Genomic DNA, 18,784 nt, shown 5'->3' with positions numbered 1-18,784 from the left:
TATAACAGGTGACAGAAATATTTTTATGCTGAGTAAACACAGATATACCTCATTCTATTTAACCATTGTAAAGTGTTTCATGGTATGTGTGCCATTATCTCTCCAATCATTGTTCAACTGATGGCATTTGTTTAATTTTTTAAATAAGATTTATGTAATAAATACCCTTAGACATATATCTTTGTGTACATGTGAAAATATTTCTTATGTGTCAGAGGATATAGATGTTTAAAATTTTAGTAACAAAAGGTTACATCATTTTTACTTCTACCAAGAGTGAAGAATAGCCCCATTTACTCACATCCTTGTAAAATGGGGAGGGATGGTATCAACATTTTATCCCTTGCCTATTCCATTCCTATGGCCACCACTATAGCAAGGTCAGCAGAAGTGAATATTTTCCTGCGAGTAGTGATCATGTCTGATTATAAAGAACTTCGAAATCTTCCAATAAAATTTTAATTTCCTGTATGCAGCTGCAGATAAAAAGAGGCAGCTAACCTTTAAAAATAAAATGGAAGTAAACAAGACCATCCCTTTTTCTCCTTTACATCACTGCTTTCCCTATGGAAGAAAGTTGTTCCATTGTAACAAAATGGCTGACTCGTTCACCAAGGGGTCTTTGAAGTCTGCCATAAGAGGGGAGAATTTATTAACAGAGGAAAGTCTCCATGATCTTACTCCATCAACTGACATGCCCCATTCAATAACCCTTTACAGTATCATAGTAGAGGAATACAATAAACATGTTTTTTATTCTCACTGAAAACTAAAAAACTTTCTCTGGTAACAAAGATTAGTAAGAGAGCCAAATTCTAAATGTTTGTCAACTCAAATCCTAGTAAATAGAACCAGATTCTTGAAACTTCTCATCCAAAACCAAATAACTCTTAAGTTTCTCACTTTTAAAACCAGAGTAGGTTCCTAGAATTTAAAAATTACAAAATAAAAATAATGTAGCTAAATTGCTACATGACATTATCTAGTACCAAAACCAGTGGTAATTTAAATTAAGAGGTACCTCCACCTTTGTTGGATCTAAATTTTTTGCTTTTTGGTGGGGCAGAAGGGGTTGAATTTCTAACACTGTAATCCATGAGAATAGGCTATTCTGATGAAGAAATTTCACATTTGCAAAGGCCTTATCACTTGAGACTGCTGGCATATTCAAAGAGTCATCCACATTTTGCCAGAGTCCATTACTCTCAGCTAAATAAAAGAGGTTAAGAAAATTAAGGATGAAATATCAAAACTCTTTTATGCCAGAAGAAAACATCAGAAGTCTGGCTTTTATTGTGATTCACCCTCTGCAGTGGTTTCAACTCTAACCTCTCTCAATGAGTGGTTTTAACCACAAACTAAACTGCAACCTAGAAATCAACACATGCTTGCTGTAATGTTGAGCCATCTTGACTAAGAAATAAAATCACTGTTGCTGAGCTTCTGTATATAAACGTAGGCTGATCAGTGCCAATCACTGGCATTTAGCTTTCAAGTGCTTAACTTTGTCTATAAATTGTCCTGTGCTCCACTTTGACAGCTTGCTTTCTCTTATGCTGTCAGATTTTAAAAATATGGTGAAATCAAATGGCTATGAATTAAAATTAGATTCTTTCAATTTCAGCAAATATAACCAGCAGCTTTAGGTTAATTTAGTATAACTTTTGAGTAAGACTAATTTAAATGATCATAATCTTATTTTAACAAAGTAGCAAAAAAGTAGTAGGAAAGACTCAGGGTTCGAAGTATGAAATGTCAAAGGTACAATTATTTTTTCAGAAACATTAAACTAAAAGCAAACTGAAAAGTAAGCAACACAGAAATTCCTGAATGTTAAAAATCCAAAGAACACCACTATTAAAAAGAAAACTAGTAAAGTTGTTATACATACGCTGCACTGTAATTACCTAAAACCCAATTACTAAAATGACTAAAATGCTACTTGTTGGTATAACCATAATTACTGTAACATTTCTTCAGAGCCCAGTGCAACAAAAAGGCCTCTGTGAATTGTTCTGTGCTCCAGCCTTGAAGGCAAGGTTTTGTGGCACAGTTCTCTCCTAATATCATTTTGAGAAGAAATAGAAAGTAAAATATTTTTTCCTACTTCAGACCGTTTCTTCCCTGGATGACATAAAACTACTAGAGGTACCAGAAGGCTTTAAAAAACATCAGGTTCATACTTTAAAACAAAGTAACTGTTGGAATGAAGCTTAATATTTTCTTCTGATCATAGCTAATTTCTGAATGAGAAAATATTCATATAAAAATACATTTTTTTAATTCAAGAAGGCAGACTAACAGTTAAATCAGAGAAACTATAAATATGTATTTAAGCACTGTCTTACTTAACTGCAACTTGGTAAACCCCAACCCATTTCCTTCTGTCTCTTCCTCACATCCTATGAGCTGTCAGCAACACTAGCTACTCAGCCTGGAAGTAAATGGCAGCAATTATCACAGGGGAGTGATAGTTACTCCAGGAATGTTCATGTTAAATAAAGAAAAAAGTAAAAACATTCTGGTCTACTTATAAGAAAAAAGAAAAGAAGGAAAAGGCAAGTAAATACAGTGATTTCTGGAAAGTAACTGTAAGATGATACAAGATTTTATTTTCAGTTATGAATTTAGGGCAAGATTCTTTAGTCCAGAGAAAAGAGTGTGGGCAGCTGCTTCCAGACTAGCATCAACTCTGTAGAATAGGTGTTGGGCTTTCTGTTTTTCATTTTAAGTTATACTTTCCCAGAACTAGAGTAGGATTTAAAAAAGGAAAAGTATCAGGAGAACCATAATTCAATTAAGTTTCCACTATTTAGGGTAAATTGTTGTTCTTCAATAAATGACAGTGAAAATCTCAAAGGTCAACTAAAACTGTTGAAATTTGTAAGAGACCAAGACCCAAAGGTCAAAGTTGCCCACCAAACCTCAATCTTCTGCTACATAATCAAAATACTAGGACTGGAAAGGATGGAGAAAGACAAGAGTAATTATTTTAATAAACATGGTAATTGATAAATGACTACAATGTCATAAAAAGTTTCAATAAATATTACCAATTTACTTTGCCATTTACTCAGAGTAACAGCTGTACTATACTTCGCGACAACTATCAAAGCTATATAAAAGTAAATGCAATGTTATTTAAAATTTTCTTGTTAATGTTTCAGTTCTCATTGATTTCCAATTTGTAATACTGTAATCTGACCCTATAGAATAAGCTAGAGGTGAGGCATATGTGTTATTCTGAGATAACATCTAAACTACAAGAGATTAATACTAAAATCAAATGTTTTCATATTAGTAAACACACTTAAAACACAAAGAATCACCTCTAATAGGACACTAATCCTACTTACTAGAAGACTGTATCATATATCACCACCTATGCTTTCTCTGTTTGCCAGGATTATTCATTTCAGTACTTTAATCGCATGCACCTTTGACTATTATTTAACAAGACTGAGATACAGACACATATAAAAATATTAAATAATAAAATATTGTTAGACTATTTGAGACAGAGAAGAAGGTCGAATGAAAATCATGCTTTATATATCTATCTGATCAGTTGAAGGAGTAGGCAAAGTTATACAGATATTTAAGAGAAAAGAGTTCTAAACAGAGAGATGGGAAGTACAAAGATCTCAAGGCTAGAATTTACCTGATATGTTCAAGAAACAATAAAATGTCTAGCATGTGTAATATCCTAAGATATACACAGTGACTAAACATCAATGAGAAGGATAAGAAAATCACTTTATAACATTTCAAGTATCTTAAATTTTAGTTCTCCTGTCTGATTTGCAGTAGAGTAAAGCAACATTTTGTTTTTCTAAGACTAAGAATTTGGATTTTATAAAAAGTCATTTTTTGAAAGTGCTTTTAGGTGATGTTTCACTGAAAGTGATTATGATGAGATTATACATTATTCCTTCTGTTCTTCTTTACCATTCTAATTAGTTGGTTGTTCATACTAACCAAACTTATAGATACATATTTCAATGTAAAAACATACAACACAAACTAAATATGTCACTGTGTGACATATTTACTATACTGAACACTATACTGAATATATGCTGAATATGGCCAACAGAGAAAGCATAATATACACTGAATATATACTGAATATACTGAAGAACACTGTACTGAAATAAAACGTAAACCTATATGTTGAATTGGCCCAGAGTATACTAGGAAAATGTGATCCTGAAAAATAAACAGTCAGAAATAAAATATAGTTCTTATATTTCAGAAATCTAGAAATAATACTTTGGCTGGCCAAGCAAAATGACTAAGTCACTTATCACAGGGGGAAAAAAAAATGGACTGGCCTCATCTTTGTACATTCAATTCCAGAAGAAGGTAGAACTATCTGTTAGTTCTACTGAGATCCTCAAGGAAAGGAAGTTTGACCCAATTATTTATATCCATCTAAACTGTTCCTGAATTATAAAAGCTACACACATACAAGAACTATAGGAGAATACTGTTCCCATGAACCATTTTTGAGAAAATGACTACCAACCAGATTGACTTCAGCCAACCAAGAAATGACTGAGGCAACTATGGCAACAGGACTGCTGATGAACATTAAGACTAAAACAAAAATGGGAATTAGTATAACAAGGTATGTGTTACCTATGCTGACAATGCAATTAACAAAATTAAGAAGAAAAAGAGACCCCTCCAGAGAGGGCAGAAAGTAGAATAAACTCATTGATTGCCTCATCTGTACCATAATTGATATTTATGGATCACTCCACCCAACAAAAGTAGAATACATATTAAACTGCACATGGAATACTTTTACTATGATGAAAGAATTCAAGTCCTATCAGGAATGTTTTTGACCACAATGGAGGTAAACTAGAAGTCAAAGTCTAAGGTTTTTGCCTTTAAAAATAATAGCAAAAACCGCGATTACTTTTTTACCAACCTAATAAATAAGCCATAGATCACAGAAGAAACAAAAAGGTAAATTAGAAAATACTTCTAAAAGGAAAATACAATATATCAGAATTTGTGGGAAGCTGCTGAAGCAGTACTGAAGGGGAAATTTATAGTGCTAACTGTCTTTATGAGAATAATAGAAAGGTCTCAAATTAATGACCTCAAGCTGCCACCATAAGAAACTAGAAAAAGAACAAATAAAACTCAAAGTAAGCTGGTGAAAAGAAATAATAAAGTTCAAAATGGAAATCAATGAAATAAAAACCAGAGAAACAATAGGGAAAATCAATAAAACTAAGAGAGGATCAATAACATTGATATACTTCTAGCCAGAATGATTAAGAAAAAGCACAAGTTCCTGATATCAGGAATTAGAGAGGTGGCATTACTACAGATTCTACAGATATTAAAATAACATTAAGAATGTTATGAACAACTTAAAGCTTTTAAATGTGATAACTGAAATAAAATAAATATATTTCTTGAAAGACCCATTATGACCAAGTTTGCTGAAGAAGAAAGTAATAACTGAACAACTTAAAGCTTTTAAATGTGATAACTAAAATAAAATAAATATATTCCTTGAAAGACCCATATGACCAAGTTTGCTGAAGAAGAAAGTAATAACCTGAATAGCCCTATACCTATTAAAGTATTTGAAATTGCTTTAAAAAAAAATCCTATAAAGAAAAGTCCTGTCCTGGATGGCTTCACTGGTGAATTTTATCAAATATTAAAGGAAGAAATAATGCAATTTCATACCAACTATTCCAAAAATTGAACATATGTAGCCAGCATTACCCTGAAACCAAAAACTAGGTAAAGATAGGTTGTATAATATTACATGTGAATTTATTGTTTATTCAAAACAAATACATCTAATATTTAGAACTTCTACCAGAATGTAACTTCTTAATTTATTTCTTCTTGGTAAGCAATTTTGGTCTTATTATCTGGGTTTTTATCAAGTTCGGGGAAACATTATAAAATTAGATTTTATAACTGTATCAGCACTATTTGGCCTTCTAGAACGTCTAGTCCTATCTGCCATGACTTTGTAACTTTTTCACTTCTTTTCTACACATTTCTTTTTGATCTAGATTCTAGGGGACTTTCAGTTTATCCTAGAGACCAGTCTCTGGCTGTGTTCATTTGGTTATATGGAATTTTCCATTAAATTTGATTTGGCAAACATATCCCTAAGAGTTGTATTTTATTCTTTGTTTCCTTTTTGTATCAGCCTGATCATATTTTAAACATGCAGTTTAAATATCCTTTCTATGTTCTTTTTCTCCTAGGATCACTTCTCCTTGTTCATCTTGGCCATTTTAATAGATTTTAAAGAGAAAAAAAAAGCATGAAATAATTGTGCTTGGTCCTTATTATCTTGAACCAGAAATCTGATTCTCTTATTTATACAGGACATTCGGTAGAATATTAATTTTGGATATTAATAGAATAATTCAGTATGTGTTGCAGACAATCTTGCCTTTCAGAGGGACATCTAAACCATAAACCAGTTAACTAGAATACGTAATCTCTTTCCACTACAAATAGTAATATGATAGTGTCATGGGCCAAAAATCAGGGAAACATAGATTCTAATGGCTACTTATTACATCCATGTTTCAGCTTGCTTTTCTGTAAATAATTGTCCTGTATAACCTAAGACAGTCTACGCAACCCTGCTAAGAAATTCCCTAAAACTGCTTTGTTTTAAGTAATGGTAGGTAATTCAAATAAATTCTCCCAATAAAAAAATAAATAAATAAAAACATCTTCCAAAACCAAAATCAGAGAGTTAACAACATAACGACTAAGCGCCAGACCAGAAACAAGCTGGGAACCCAGATACAAGCAAAACAATGGAGATAATTCCGTCCTAAGAGCACATCCCTAACTGGAAGACGCAGCTAAAAGGCTAAGTCATTTTTCCAGCAAGAGTCAAAATCTAGGGTCTGCCAAGGGTGAGGACTCTTAGTCATCAACCTCAAGTGGGACCCTCTAGAGCTGCACCCTACCAGTAAGGGTGAACTGGAAATAAAACAGCCATCCAGTTAGCCTGCAGAAAACCTTTTAATCACTTGGGGGACCAAAAAAATCTCAAGCCTTGAACACAAATGGATTAAAGTGATCCCCTCTCTACTAGGTACCCAACAGAGGCAGACAAAAACTCTTCTGGAGAAAGGTAACATCATCACAGGCCTCAAATGATTTAGTAATCACGCCTCTGAAATATTCATGACTGGACCAAGCGTGGTGGCTAAGGCCTGTAATCCCAGCACTTGGGGAGGCAGAAGTGGGCAGATCACCTGAGGTCAGGAGTTCAAGACCAGCCTGGCCAACATAGTGAAACCTCATCTCAATTAAAAATAGAAAAAAATTAGCCAGGTGTAGTGGTGGGTGCCTGTAGTCCCAGCTACTCAGGAGGCTGAGGCAGGAGAATCACTTAAACCCAGGAGGCAGAGGCTGCAGTGAGCCAAGATCGCACCACTGCACTCCAGCCTGAGCGGCAGAGTGAAACTTGTCTCAAAAAAAATAAAAATGAAAAAAGTAAAATACTAAATATTCATGACTGAAATTATGTAAATTAAGTAGCGATGTAATTTTTCTAAATAAACATTATAGTATCCTTATACCACATTAATAACTAAAAAAGCATCAGAATTTTTAAAATTCCCTTTACTGGTATAAATTTATGGGCAATCAGAAAAATAACAAGACTACATAAACACAGAACATATCACAGCTCAATTCAATTTTTTTGCAATTTGGCTAAGTCTCTAAAACATATTTTGAACTTCAAGTCATCTCCTCGCTTATCCCTTTAGTATTACAAATAAACAAACTTTAAAGTATACTGGCTGTGTTTAAAAAACTAAACAACAATGGTTTTATTTTTCAATATGGAATACTTTAGCAAAGAAAGGACCATACCCAGTATAACAACATGCAACTCAGAAACAAGCAGAAATAGATAAAGCCACCCATTTTGCAATTTAAACTATGACAGAATATATATACATGTAACTCAATATTCTCTCTCTTTTATAATCCCATCGGGCTCATGTCCTAAAACCTATTTTCTTTGTCAAGAAAAGGAAATGAAAAGTGATTTTAAAATATTATCATAAAAGTTTTACAACTTTGGTAATTGTGAATTTTAATCCTGAATTTTCATTACCAAATGGACCAAAAATAGTCCTGTTAATATCCAGTTAGCTATTAACAGCTATCAACATCTTCTTTCTCCTCTCATACCTATAGTATCTGGGAGATCTAGCAGTTCATTGTGCTGCAAGTCAAGGTTGGTTATCTGTGTACAGTTTCCAATCTCCTTTGGAAGGTGTTCAAGTTGATTGTGAGCTACATCCAGCGTAATGAGGTTACATAATTCACCTGTAAATTGACCAACATAAAAATTCAATAAGCATTATTAAAAAACATACTCAGATAATACTTGTAAGCAAGAAAATAAATTTTATAATTTCTGAAAACAACTGGAAACAAAACCACATTATAGAGGCAACTTTTATTTTAAAATTTTAAATCATTTAGTGAACATACTTGCATTGCAAGAAAATGAAAATTTCTTTTTTGTGTATCACAATTGCATTTTCTTTCTCAAAAACTAAGTCAACCACAAATCTGAAACCATTACTTCAAGATGACATCTGATAAAATGTTGTTTGTGAATGATTACTTTTCCAACCTCTTTAAGTAACCAATTCAGTCACAAATGTTTACATATATTCCAAAATTTGAAGTACTGATTTTGTTATAAATTCAGCATAAATAATATCAGATACACCTTGAGTTCAGTTTGAGGGTCATAATCTACCTCAAGATATGGAAATAAATGGAAAAGGAAAAGTAATTTTAAAATAATTATCTTAAAAGTTTTACAACTTTGGTAATTGTGAATTTTAATCTTGAATTTTCATTACCAAAATGGATCAAGATAGTCTTCTTAATATCCAGTTAGCTATTAATAGCTATCAGTATCTTCTTTCTCCTCTCACACCTATAGTATCTAGGAGGTCTAGCAGTTCACTATGTTGCCAAACAAAGTTGGTTATCTGTGTACTGTTTCCAATCTCCCTTGGAAGGTGTTCAAGTTGATTGTGAACTACATCCAGCTTTCAAATATGAAATCTCATATATGCTTTCAAATATGCATGTGTTCTGATGTTATATAAATGCATAAATTGACATTTATAAGTAAAAATTGCTTCTCAATTTACTAGGACTCTAAAAGGACAGAAAATAAGGTATATTTCTCTGTTTCCATTCTGGTTGAAAGGTCTGTATTGGCAATTTAAATTACCTGCAGTGTTACTGAGTTTTAAAAAACCTTTTCATTTTTATTGGTCTTGTCAAGGTTTTTCTATTATTATTTTTTAAGGCAGAGGTTGGAGATACAGAAAAGTACAAACTATAGAACTCTGAAGAATGGGTGTGTAACACATTTTTAAGCCACACATAATAAACACAGGCAACAAAAGAAAAATCGATGTTAGATTTTATCAAAATTAAAAACTTTAGTGCATCAGAGGATACTATGAAGAGTAAAAAGGCAACCTATACAGTGGGAGAAAATATATGCAAATCACATATCTCATAATGGATTGATATCCAGAATATATAAAGAACTACCATAAAACAAGACCATCACAAAAATCCTCAAAGAAGCCGATTTTTAAAAGGGCAATGGACTTCAATAGATATTTCTCTAACGATATACAAGTGGGCAATAAACACATGAAAAGATGCTCAACATCAGTAATCACTAGGGAAATGCAAATCACAACGAGATACCACTTCATACCCATTGGGATGGCTATTATCAAAAAATAGAAAATAACAAGTACTAGTAAGGATGTGGAGAAATTGGAACCTTTGTGCACTGCTGTTGGAAAATGGTACAGTTGCTGTGAAAAACTGCACAGTGGTTCTTCAAAAAATTAAACATAAAATTACCATACAAGTCAGCAATTCAACTTCAAGGTATATATCCAAAAGAACTGAAAACAAGGACACAAACAGGTATTTGTACACCAATGGTCATAGCAGCATTATTCACAATAGTCAAAATGTGGAAACAACCCAACTGTCTATTAACGAATGAATAACCAAAATGTGGTATATATATATAATGGAGTACTCTACAGACTGGAATACATTTCTGATGGGTGCTAAACATGGATAAACCTGGAAAACATTATATACCAAGTGAAATAAGCCACACACAAAAGAACAATTTTATGATCCCTCTTATATGAGGTACCTGGAATAGTCAAATTCACAGAGACAGAAAGCAGAACGGTGGTTAGTAGGTGCTGAGGAGAGAGGGGAACGAGGACTTATTGTTCAACAGGTACAGAGTTTTAGTCTCAGACGATGAAAACGTTCTGGAGATTAATAATGGTAATCATTGCACAGCAATGTCAATGTGCTTAATGCCACTGAACTCTACAAGTAAAAATGGCTAAAATGATAAATTACATGTTATGCATATTTTATAATAAAAAAACTTATGGGACATAGCTAAGCCAGTGCTAAGAGGGAAGTTTATAACACTAAATTTTTACATTACAAAAGAGGTAGGATCTCAAATCAGCAATCTAAGTCCATCTCAAGAAAATAGAAAAAGATAAAAATAAGTCCAAGCAAGCAAAAGGAAGTTAATAAAAATGAGTATAAATCAATAAAAATGAAAACAAGGAAGAAAGAGAATAGTTAATGTAAATATAAGATGGTTTTTTGGGGGAAAAAATCAATGCTTATAGCCCTCTGCCATGATTTACAAAGATAAAAAAGGGAGAAGACACATATTTCAAATATTAGCAATGAAAAAAAGGAATACAGATCCTACGGTGTTTAAAAAGAGAAAATGGACATACTACAAAAATCTTTGTAATTATAAATCATAAATTCAAAAACTTAGCAGATATAACCTAATTATTCCAAAGCCAAACTACCAAAACTCAATCAAGATGAAACAGAAAACCTGAATAGTACTATAACCATTAAATAAATATTTGTAACTAAAAAGTTTTTCAAAAAAAAAATTCTAGGCCCAGATGGCTTCACTGCAGACTTTTACCAAATGCTTAGAAATGAATTAACACCGATTTTATGCAATGTCTGCCAAAAAATAGAGGAGGAAACAATTTCAAACTCATTTTATGAGGTATTACCTTGATATTAAAATCAAAGACAGTACAAAAAAGAAAACTATAAAACAATGTCTCTCATGAGATTTCTGTGTCAGGAACTCAGACACAAAAATTCTCAACAAAATATTAGAAAACTGAATTCAACAATATAAAAGGGATTATACATCATGACCAAGTACGATTAGGATTAATTCTTGATATGCAAGGCGGGTTTACTATTTGAAAATCAATAAATGTTATTTACCATATCAACAGTCTAAGGAAGTAAGATCATTTGATGATTCATACAAGGAAAACTTTTAACAAATTCAAAATGCATTCATGTTAAAAAACCATCACCAATTTAGAAACAGTGGGGAATTACCTCCATTTAGTAAAAAGCTTCTATAAAAACTTACAGCTGACTTCCAGTTTCCAATCTAACACATAAAAAATTTTGAAGTCATTGCTCCTGTCCTCACAACAAGAAAAAGGCTGAATAAAATGAAGATTATCAACTCTTCTTATATCCTTTTGAGATCTGAGGACAAACCTCTGCCCCCAGAACTGGAGAGAAATGTGATACAGAGTTACCAGGAGTAGAAGCCACAGCTGGGAGCTTGGTAGGAACACTTACTGAACTAATTAATTCATTCAGACAAAAAATTATTGCTATGTACATTCTCTTTTTTCAGGACCAATACTGGGCACTGAAGAAACAGACTACAATATACCAAATGCTCATATTCATGAAACTTACAACTCGTAAAAAGACAATGTGATTTGAGGGAGGCTACAAAGAGTCTCTGCTCCAATTAGGTCTCCTTCATTGCTTGCTTATAAAATTTCACCATTAAAGAGCCATTCTTTTGGATCTTCATGGCCATTCACCTCAAAGTTCTTTATCTTTAAGGTGGTGACCCTTTCACTGACTAATTCATGAAAGAAAAACTTACTGTGCACCTACTGGAGATTCAGCAGTGCAGGAAATGAAACAAGTTTCCATCTACATGAAAGATTCAGCAGTGCAGGAAACAAAGCAAGGTTCCATCCACATGAAACTTACACTGTAGTGTGCATGGAGTGGGGAATCATAAAATAAAGAAATAAAGTGTCAGGATGTGATAACTGCTGTAAACAAGAAGAAAACACACAAGGAAAGGAAGTTGGAACTGTGACTGTTGGGGGAAGATGGGGTGGGAAAAAAAAAAGCATGTTTGAACTGAGATACAGGGGGTTGGGAGGGGAAATAGGCAGAAAAGGAGAGGAGGGAAAGAAAGTGAGAAATCTAGGGTCTTAAATATCACCCTAAGGAATCTAGACCATTTTGACCAGATAATAAAGCACAATTTAAAGTTTTTAAGCAAACCATGATAATCAGAGTACTGCTCTAAAAAGTCTGTTTTCTCTAGATTTGAATGGATGGACTGGAGAAAGAGAAAAAATACAGAGCCTAGGTTGACACAACTGCAATTAGGCCACAAGAAATAGTGTGAAAGTCTATACTACATCAATGGCAGTGGAATCAAGTGAACGAACAACAGGCCTACTATCAAGAGGGACAGAAAAAGTGACAAGACACTTTGGGAGCCCGAGGCGGGCGGATCACAAGGTCAGAAGATCAAGACCATCCTGGCTAAAACGGTTAAACCCGTCTCTACCAAAAATACAAAAAATTAGCCAGGCATAGTGGCGGGTGCCTGTAGTCCCAGCTACTCGGGAGGCTGAGGCAGGAGAATGGCATGAACCTAGAAAACAGAGCTTGCAGTGAGTCGAGATTGCGCCACTGCACTCCAGCCTGAGCGACAGAGCGAGACTCCGTCTCAAAAAAAAAAAAAAAAAAAGTGACAGGAACGTGGTAGAATAACGCTTTTTAGACAACATATGGTGAAGGCCTGGTTCTTTGTCTTTTGCTTTTCCCAAGTGGTTGTAGATGAATATTTAAAACACAAACTCACACACTTGGATGTCTCAGCAATGTCAAATTGTTACATAAGATTCTAAATGCGGCCAGGCGCGGTGGCTCACGCCTGTAATCCCAGCACTTTGGGAGGCTGAGGCGGGTGGATCACGAGGTCAGAAGATAGAGACCACGGTGAAACCCCGTCTCTACTAAAAATACAAAAAAAAAAAAATTAGCCGGGTGCGGTAGTGGGCGCCTGTAGTCCCAGCTACTCGGAAGGCTGAGGCAGGAGAATGGCATGAACCTGGGAGGCGGAGCTTGCAGTGAGCTGAGATCATGCCACTGCACTCCAGCCTGGGTGACAGAGTCAGACTCTGTCTCAAAAAACAAAAAAAGATTCTAAATGCTTCCTTTCAGTTTCTGTTCTTAATTTGGGCAAACTAGTAACAAACAGTTGGTGGCCCAGTACTTGTCTAGTGAGTAGGCTACACCTTGACTAGAACTAGAACAACAACAAAAAAATTCTCTGATCCTAAGATATTGAGCCTGGGTTGATAGAGAAGATAAGATGCAATTATGAGAGAGGAATGGAATCCACAAAGAAGAAAAGTTGAGCTGAAGTTATAGTTTGGTCATGATGAATTTGAGATACTAGTGTGACATCTATGTAAAATATTTAGTGGTTAATTGTGGGGGAAAAAACATGAAGAAAATGTTAGCATGGTAGAACATTTTTGTCCTAAGAGAAAGTTGGATTTAACATCTGCAAACATTGAGCTCTTCTGGCTAAGGGTAATGGTGGAGTCGTGTGATAATTTAAAACTGTGGATAAAATATTTAAAGGCATATAGGGATACCAAAGTTAAAACTAGAGGGAATTTAACCCTTAAAAAGAAGGGAACTGTAGTAGGCAGACTTCTAAGATAACCCCCAATGGCCCTGCCTCATGAATAATTATATACATTATCTAATTACCCCTCCCCTTGAGTGTGGGCTAAACTTAGTGACTTGCTTCTTACCAATAGAATATGGCAAAGGTGATGGGATGTCACATTTGTGATTCAGTTAATAAAGATTGTGACTTCCATCTTGCTAGCATTTTAATGATTTCTTAGCTTACACCCTTTGATAAGGCAAGCTGCCATGTTGAAAAGACCCATGTGAAAAGGAACTAAGAGCAGTCTCCAGCCAACAGTCAGCAAGAAATTGAAGCCCTCTCTCCAGCAACCTGCTAGGAACTAAATCCTAACAAAAACTACATGAGCTGGGATGTGAATCTTTTCCCAGGTGAGCCTTCTCAAGCCCTGGCTAACACTATGACTGAAAAATCTTGTGAGAGACCCTAAATCAGAAGGTCCAGTTAAGTTGTGCCTGATACCCAAACCAAATAAACTATAAGGTAACAAATGATTGTTGTTTTAAGAGTTATCTTTCAGAGTAATTTGTTATACGACAATAGACAACTAGTACAGCAATCACATGAGATTCACCTTCATAAATGCCTTTTTATAAAGCTTTTACCATGAAGTTACTAAAAAATCTGCAGGTGAAAAGTAAATCTCAAGTCAAAAGCCAAAGTCCTACCAAGAAGCCAAAGGACAGGGTTCAGGGTTATAAGAGTGACTGGAATTCAAGGTTGGATACTCTGTAAAGGAGGAAATCACAAAGAGCAGAGTCCTAAAATCTGCAAATACACACTCCTCAAATGTTTGCCTGACTCCGAAAATGCATGTGGGAGAGGAGACTGCAAGGAGTCCAAGGGGAGAACCACAGCTAAAAGGCTAAAGGAGCTGAGCAGAGAGTTCAACAGTCGCCAAAGTTCTTTAAGAGTTTGGATTTTCAGTCTTGTCAAGTTGTTGGAGAGTAAGAAAACAAAATTCCAAGAGGGCTATAACATAGGAGAGTAAAGACCACATCTCAAAACTAAGGAATTTACCCTAGGTTTAAGGATATAACCAAATAGCATCACCCTTAGAAGAGCTAAATCTAAGTCTCTATGGTCAAGGTGACTCAACAGCAATTTAACTGCCTAGCAGAACAAAATGTAATACTTTTCAGAGGATAACGGAATCCATAGTAGTTACAGTACTAGCTATTTATACTAGCCAATCAAGAATTACTAGACTGTCTTCTATTTACCACCATGGATGCAACTAGAAAATGAAAAAAATGTTTGAGAAAATGGTTTGCAGACTGCAGACAATAGCCATGTATGACTGTGCTCCCTTGTATCAAAGGAAAACAATAGGAGGTCCTATGATTGCCCCAGGTTACTGCCTGGAGGCAGGTTCCAGGTCACAGAAAAAGCAGAGAAGGAATACAGAACAAGCGCCAATAGTTATTACTGTTAGGGCAAAATATTTTAGTCTAGGAAAGCCAAGATGGTTAGAATTTGTGAGGCAGAATTGGAGACAGAAGAGAGTAGCAAGTAGATTTGTGCAATCTGCAAGAAAGACTTATTCAGTCTTTGCCTAAATTCTTATCTACATTAGGTGCAAACAAACCACCAAAGGCTAGGCAAAGACCTAGCAGCAGCAACCCAAACAATTCCCAGCAGTCACACAAGGTTGTGAATAGTTTGAATTCCTACCAGTCACAAAACAGACCTCCTAATATATAGATTTTCAGGGAGTCATCAAAATTTATTACCTTAGCAGTGGGGCTAAATTAGATGTAGACAAAAGGCTACTAAAACTACCATAACAAAGCTTAAAAGCAAGCCAGAAAGGATTAAACTGACTACAGAAAAATTTAACTGTATGCCAGGACAAAGTCCAGCACTATTAAAAGAATACAACAAAATCCAAGACTTAACAATGTGAAAATCTTATGAAGCTCACATCCAATTAAAAATTACTAAACATGTAGGATGGGTATGGTGGCTCATGCCTATAAACCCAGCACTTTGGGAGGCTGAGGCGAGAGGATCACCTGAGGATGGGAGTTCAAGACCAGCCTGACCAACATGGAGAAACCCCATCTCTACTAAAAACACAAAATTAGCCAGGCGTGGTGGTGCATGCCTGTAATATCATCTACTTAGGAGGCAGGAGAATTGCTTGAACACGGAAGGCGGAGGTTGCGGTGGGCCGAAATCACACCATTGCACTCCAGTGTGGGCAACAAGAGCAAAACTCTGTCTCAAAAAAAAAAAAAAAAATTACTAGACATGCAAGATGCAGGAAAATAAGACCCACACAAGGAGAAAAGTCATTCTGTAGCAACAGAAACAAAAATAAAAGATGAAACTATAAGACAAGGACAGTGAAAAAGCTATTAAACAATGAGCTCCATATGTTCAAGGTAAAAGAAAACTTGAATAAAAATGACACCCAATGGAATGTATGGAAGTGAGAAATAAAATACCTGAGATGAAAACTTCATTGTATAGAACAGTAGATTTAGACACTGAAGAAGAAATGATATACAGCAGCAACAAAAAAATAGCTATAAAACTATCTAAAATATACACGGACACACACAGACAAATAGACCATCAATGACCTAAAATGTAAAGTCTAATATATATTTAATTAGAGACTCAGATAATAGAAAAAAAAAAAACAGGACCAAGAAAGGGAAAAGTTACAAGAAATAATGGCCAAAATTTTTCCAATTTTGATGAAAACCATAAACCTACAGATCCAAGAGGCTCATAAACTCCGAGATAAGAATAACAGCAGACTTCTTGTTAAAAACTAGGCAAGCTATAAGAAAATGGAGAGGTGTCTCTAAAACACTGAGGGGGGAAAAAAGGAAACTTTCAAACTAGCATTCTATATTAGGAAAAACAGCTTTCAAAAATGAAGGCAGCAAGGTGTGATGGCTCACACTCTTAATCCCAACATTCTGGGAGGCTGAGGTGGGTGGAATGCTTGTGCCCAGGAGTTTGAAGACCACTCTGGGCAATATGGTAAGACCCTGCCTCTACAAAAGATACAAAACCTAGCTGGGTATGGTGCACACACCTGTAGTCCCAGCTACTCGGGAGGCTGAGGAGGGAGGATCACTAGAACCCAGGAGGTCGAGGCTGCAGTGAGCCATAATCACACCACTGCACTCAAGCCTGGGTAACAGAGGGAGACCCTGTCTCAAAAAAAAAAAAAAAAAAAAAAGCAAAATAAAGATTTTAAAATAAAGCTTAACGAATTCATTTTGAGCAGACCTACACTACAATATGTTAATGCACGTTCTTTGGGCAAAAAAAAAAAATGATTTGAGGCCGCGTGCGGCAGCTCACGCCTATAATCCCAACACTTTGAGAGGCCGAGGCGGGCGGATCACCTGAGGGGAGAATTCGAGACCAGCCTGGCTAACGTGGTGAAACCCCGTCTCTACTAATACAAAAATTAGCCGGGTGTGGTAGCGTACACCTGTAATTCCAGCTACCCGGGAGGCTGAAGCAGGAGAATCGCTTGAACCCGGGAGGCAGAGGTTGCAAGGAGCCAAGATGGCGCCATCGCACTCCAGCCTTGGCAACAAGAGCAAAACCCCCTCTCACAAAAAAAAAAAAAAAGAAGAAGAAGAAAAAGAAGAGAAGATACAGCAATGAATACTAAAATTAGTGAGCAAAAGATTAGGGAAAAACAAGGTATCTGCATAGTCTAAAAACATCTCCCAAGATAAATTTAAAAGAAAAAAATATTAACTTTAAAGTGGAGAAGCACAGCAGAAATCACATTAACCAACTGGTCAAGGTCAAAATCACCAGTAATGAGACTTATCAATATGAATTGATATAATTCACTGGAAAAGGCATCACAATCACCACTGTGGTATCCCTGACAAAAAAACCAAACTCAAACTAGTCATGAAAAAAAAAAATTAAACGAAAAATGAGTGATATGCTATAAAACATCTGAGTGGTACTCTGCAAAAGTATCAATGCCATTAAAGGAAAGCCTTTCAGTCTTTGCTTTCAGATTGTCAAAGATCAGAGGATACCATGGACACATACATGACTATTAAAAATGTCACATGGGCCGGGCGCGGTGGCTCACGCCTGTAATCCCAGCACTTTGGGAGGCCGAGGTGGGCGGATCTCGAGGTCAGGAGATCCAGACCATCCTGGCTAACACGGTGAAACCCCGTCTCTACTAAAAACACAAAAAATTAGCCGGGTGTGGTCGTGGGCACCTATAGTCCCAGCTACTTGGGAGGCTGAGGCAGGAGCATGGCATGAACCCGGGAAGCGGAGCTTGCAGTGAGCCAAGATCGCGTCACTGCACTCCAGCCTGGGCGAACAGAAAATGGACATTAGTGGAAAAACCGGTGAAATTAACTAAAATTTGTAACTTAGTTTATTGTACTGTATCACTGTTAATTTCTTGGTTCTGATCACTATACAATGGTTATATAGGATGTTAATTAATATCAAGAAACTGAGCGAAGGGTATAAGGAAACCTTCCAAAATGGTTTTGAAACTTTTCTGTAAGTCTAAAATTTGTTCAAAATAAAAATTGTTGAAAAATTGTTTAAAAACATAATTTAAACCTTAAAGCAAAATAGGATCAATGTATTATTATGGGACTTACGATAGTGAAGAAGTAAAATGACAATAGTTGTACGAAGAATGGAAAGAGGGAAATAAAGGTGTTCTGTTGTGAAGTTCTTAGAATATATGCAAAATAATACAATATTATTTCAATGTAAAATGTGTCAAGTTATGATATGTATTGTAAACACCAGAGGAAACACTAAAAAACATCCCACAAAGATGTGTAACTAATATGCCAAAAGTTTAGATAGATGAAACTTACATTTAAAAAA

At 35.3% G+C, this 18,784-nt stretch overlaps 2 protein-coding genes across 15 annotated transcripts in view; one reads left to right on the top strand and one right to left on the bottom strand.

The window, feature by feature from the left end:
- BBIP1 (BBSome interacting protein 1) overlaps positions 1 to 18,784 on the top strand; it is a 1,212,900-nt gene that overhangs the window by 1,118,452 nt on the left and 75,664 nt on the right. The gene's annotated exons all lie outside the window — the stretch shown is intronic.
- Positions 1 to 18,784, bottom strand: part of SHOC2 (SHOC2 leucine rich repeat scaffold protein) — a 91,700-nt gene that overhangs the window by 18,669 nt on the left and 54,247 nt on the right. For both annotated transcript variants that reach the window (XM_050804408.1, XM_050804409.1), the window contains exon 3: positions 8,215 to 8,352. In XM_050804408.1, coding sequence (XP_050660365.1) covers positions 8,215 to 8,352 — 138 coding nt within the window. The remainder of the gene's footprint in view (positions 1 to 8,214; positions 8,353 to 18,784) is intronic.

Source organism: Macaca thibetana, chromosome 9, assembly GCF_024542745.1.
Source record: "Macaca thibetana thibetana isolate TM-01 chromosome 9, ASM2454274v1, whole genome shotgun sequence".
Classification (NCBI taxonomy): Eukaryota; Metazoa; Chordata; class Mammalia; order Primates; family Cercopithecidae; genus Macaca; species Macaca thibetana.
This window is presented reverse-complemented; position numbering and strand designations above follow the sequence as displayed.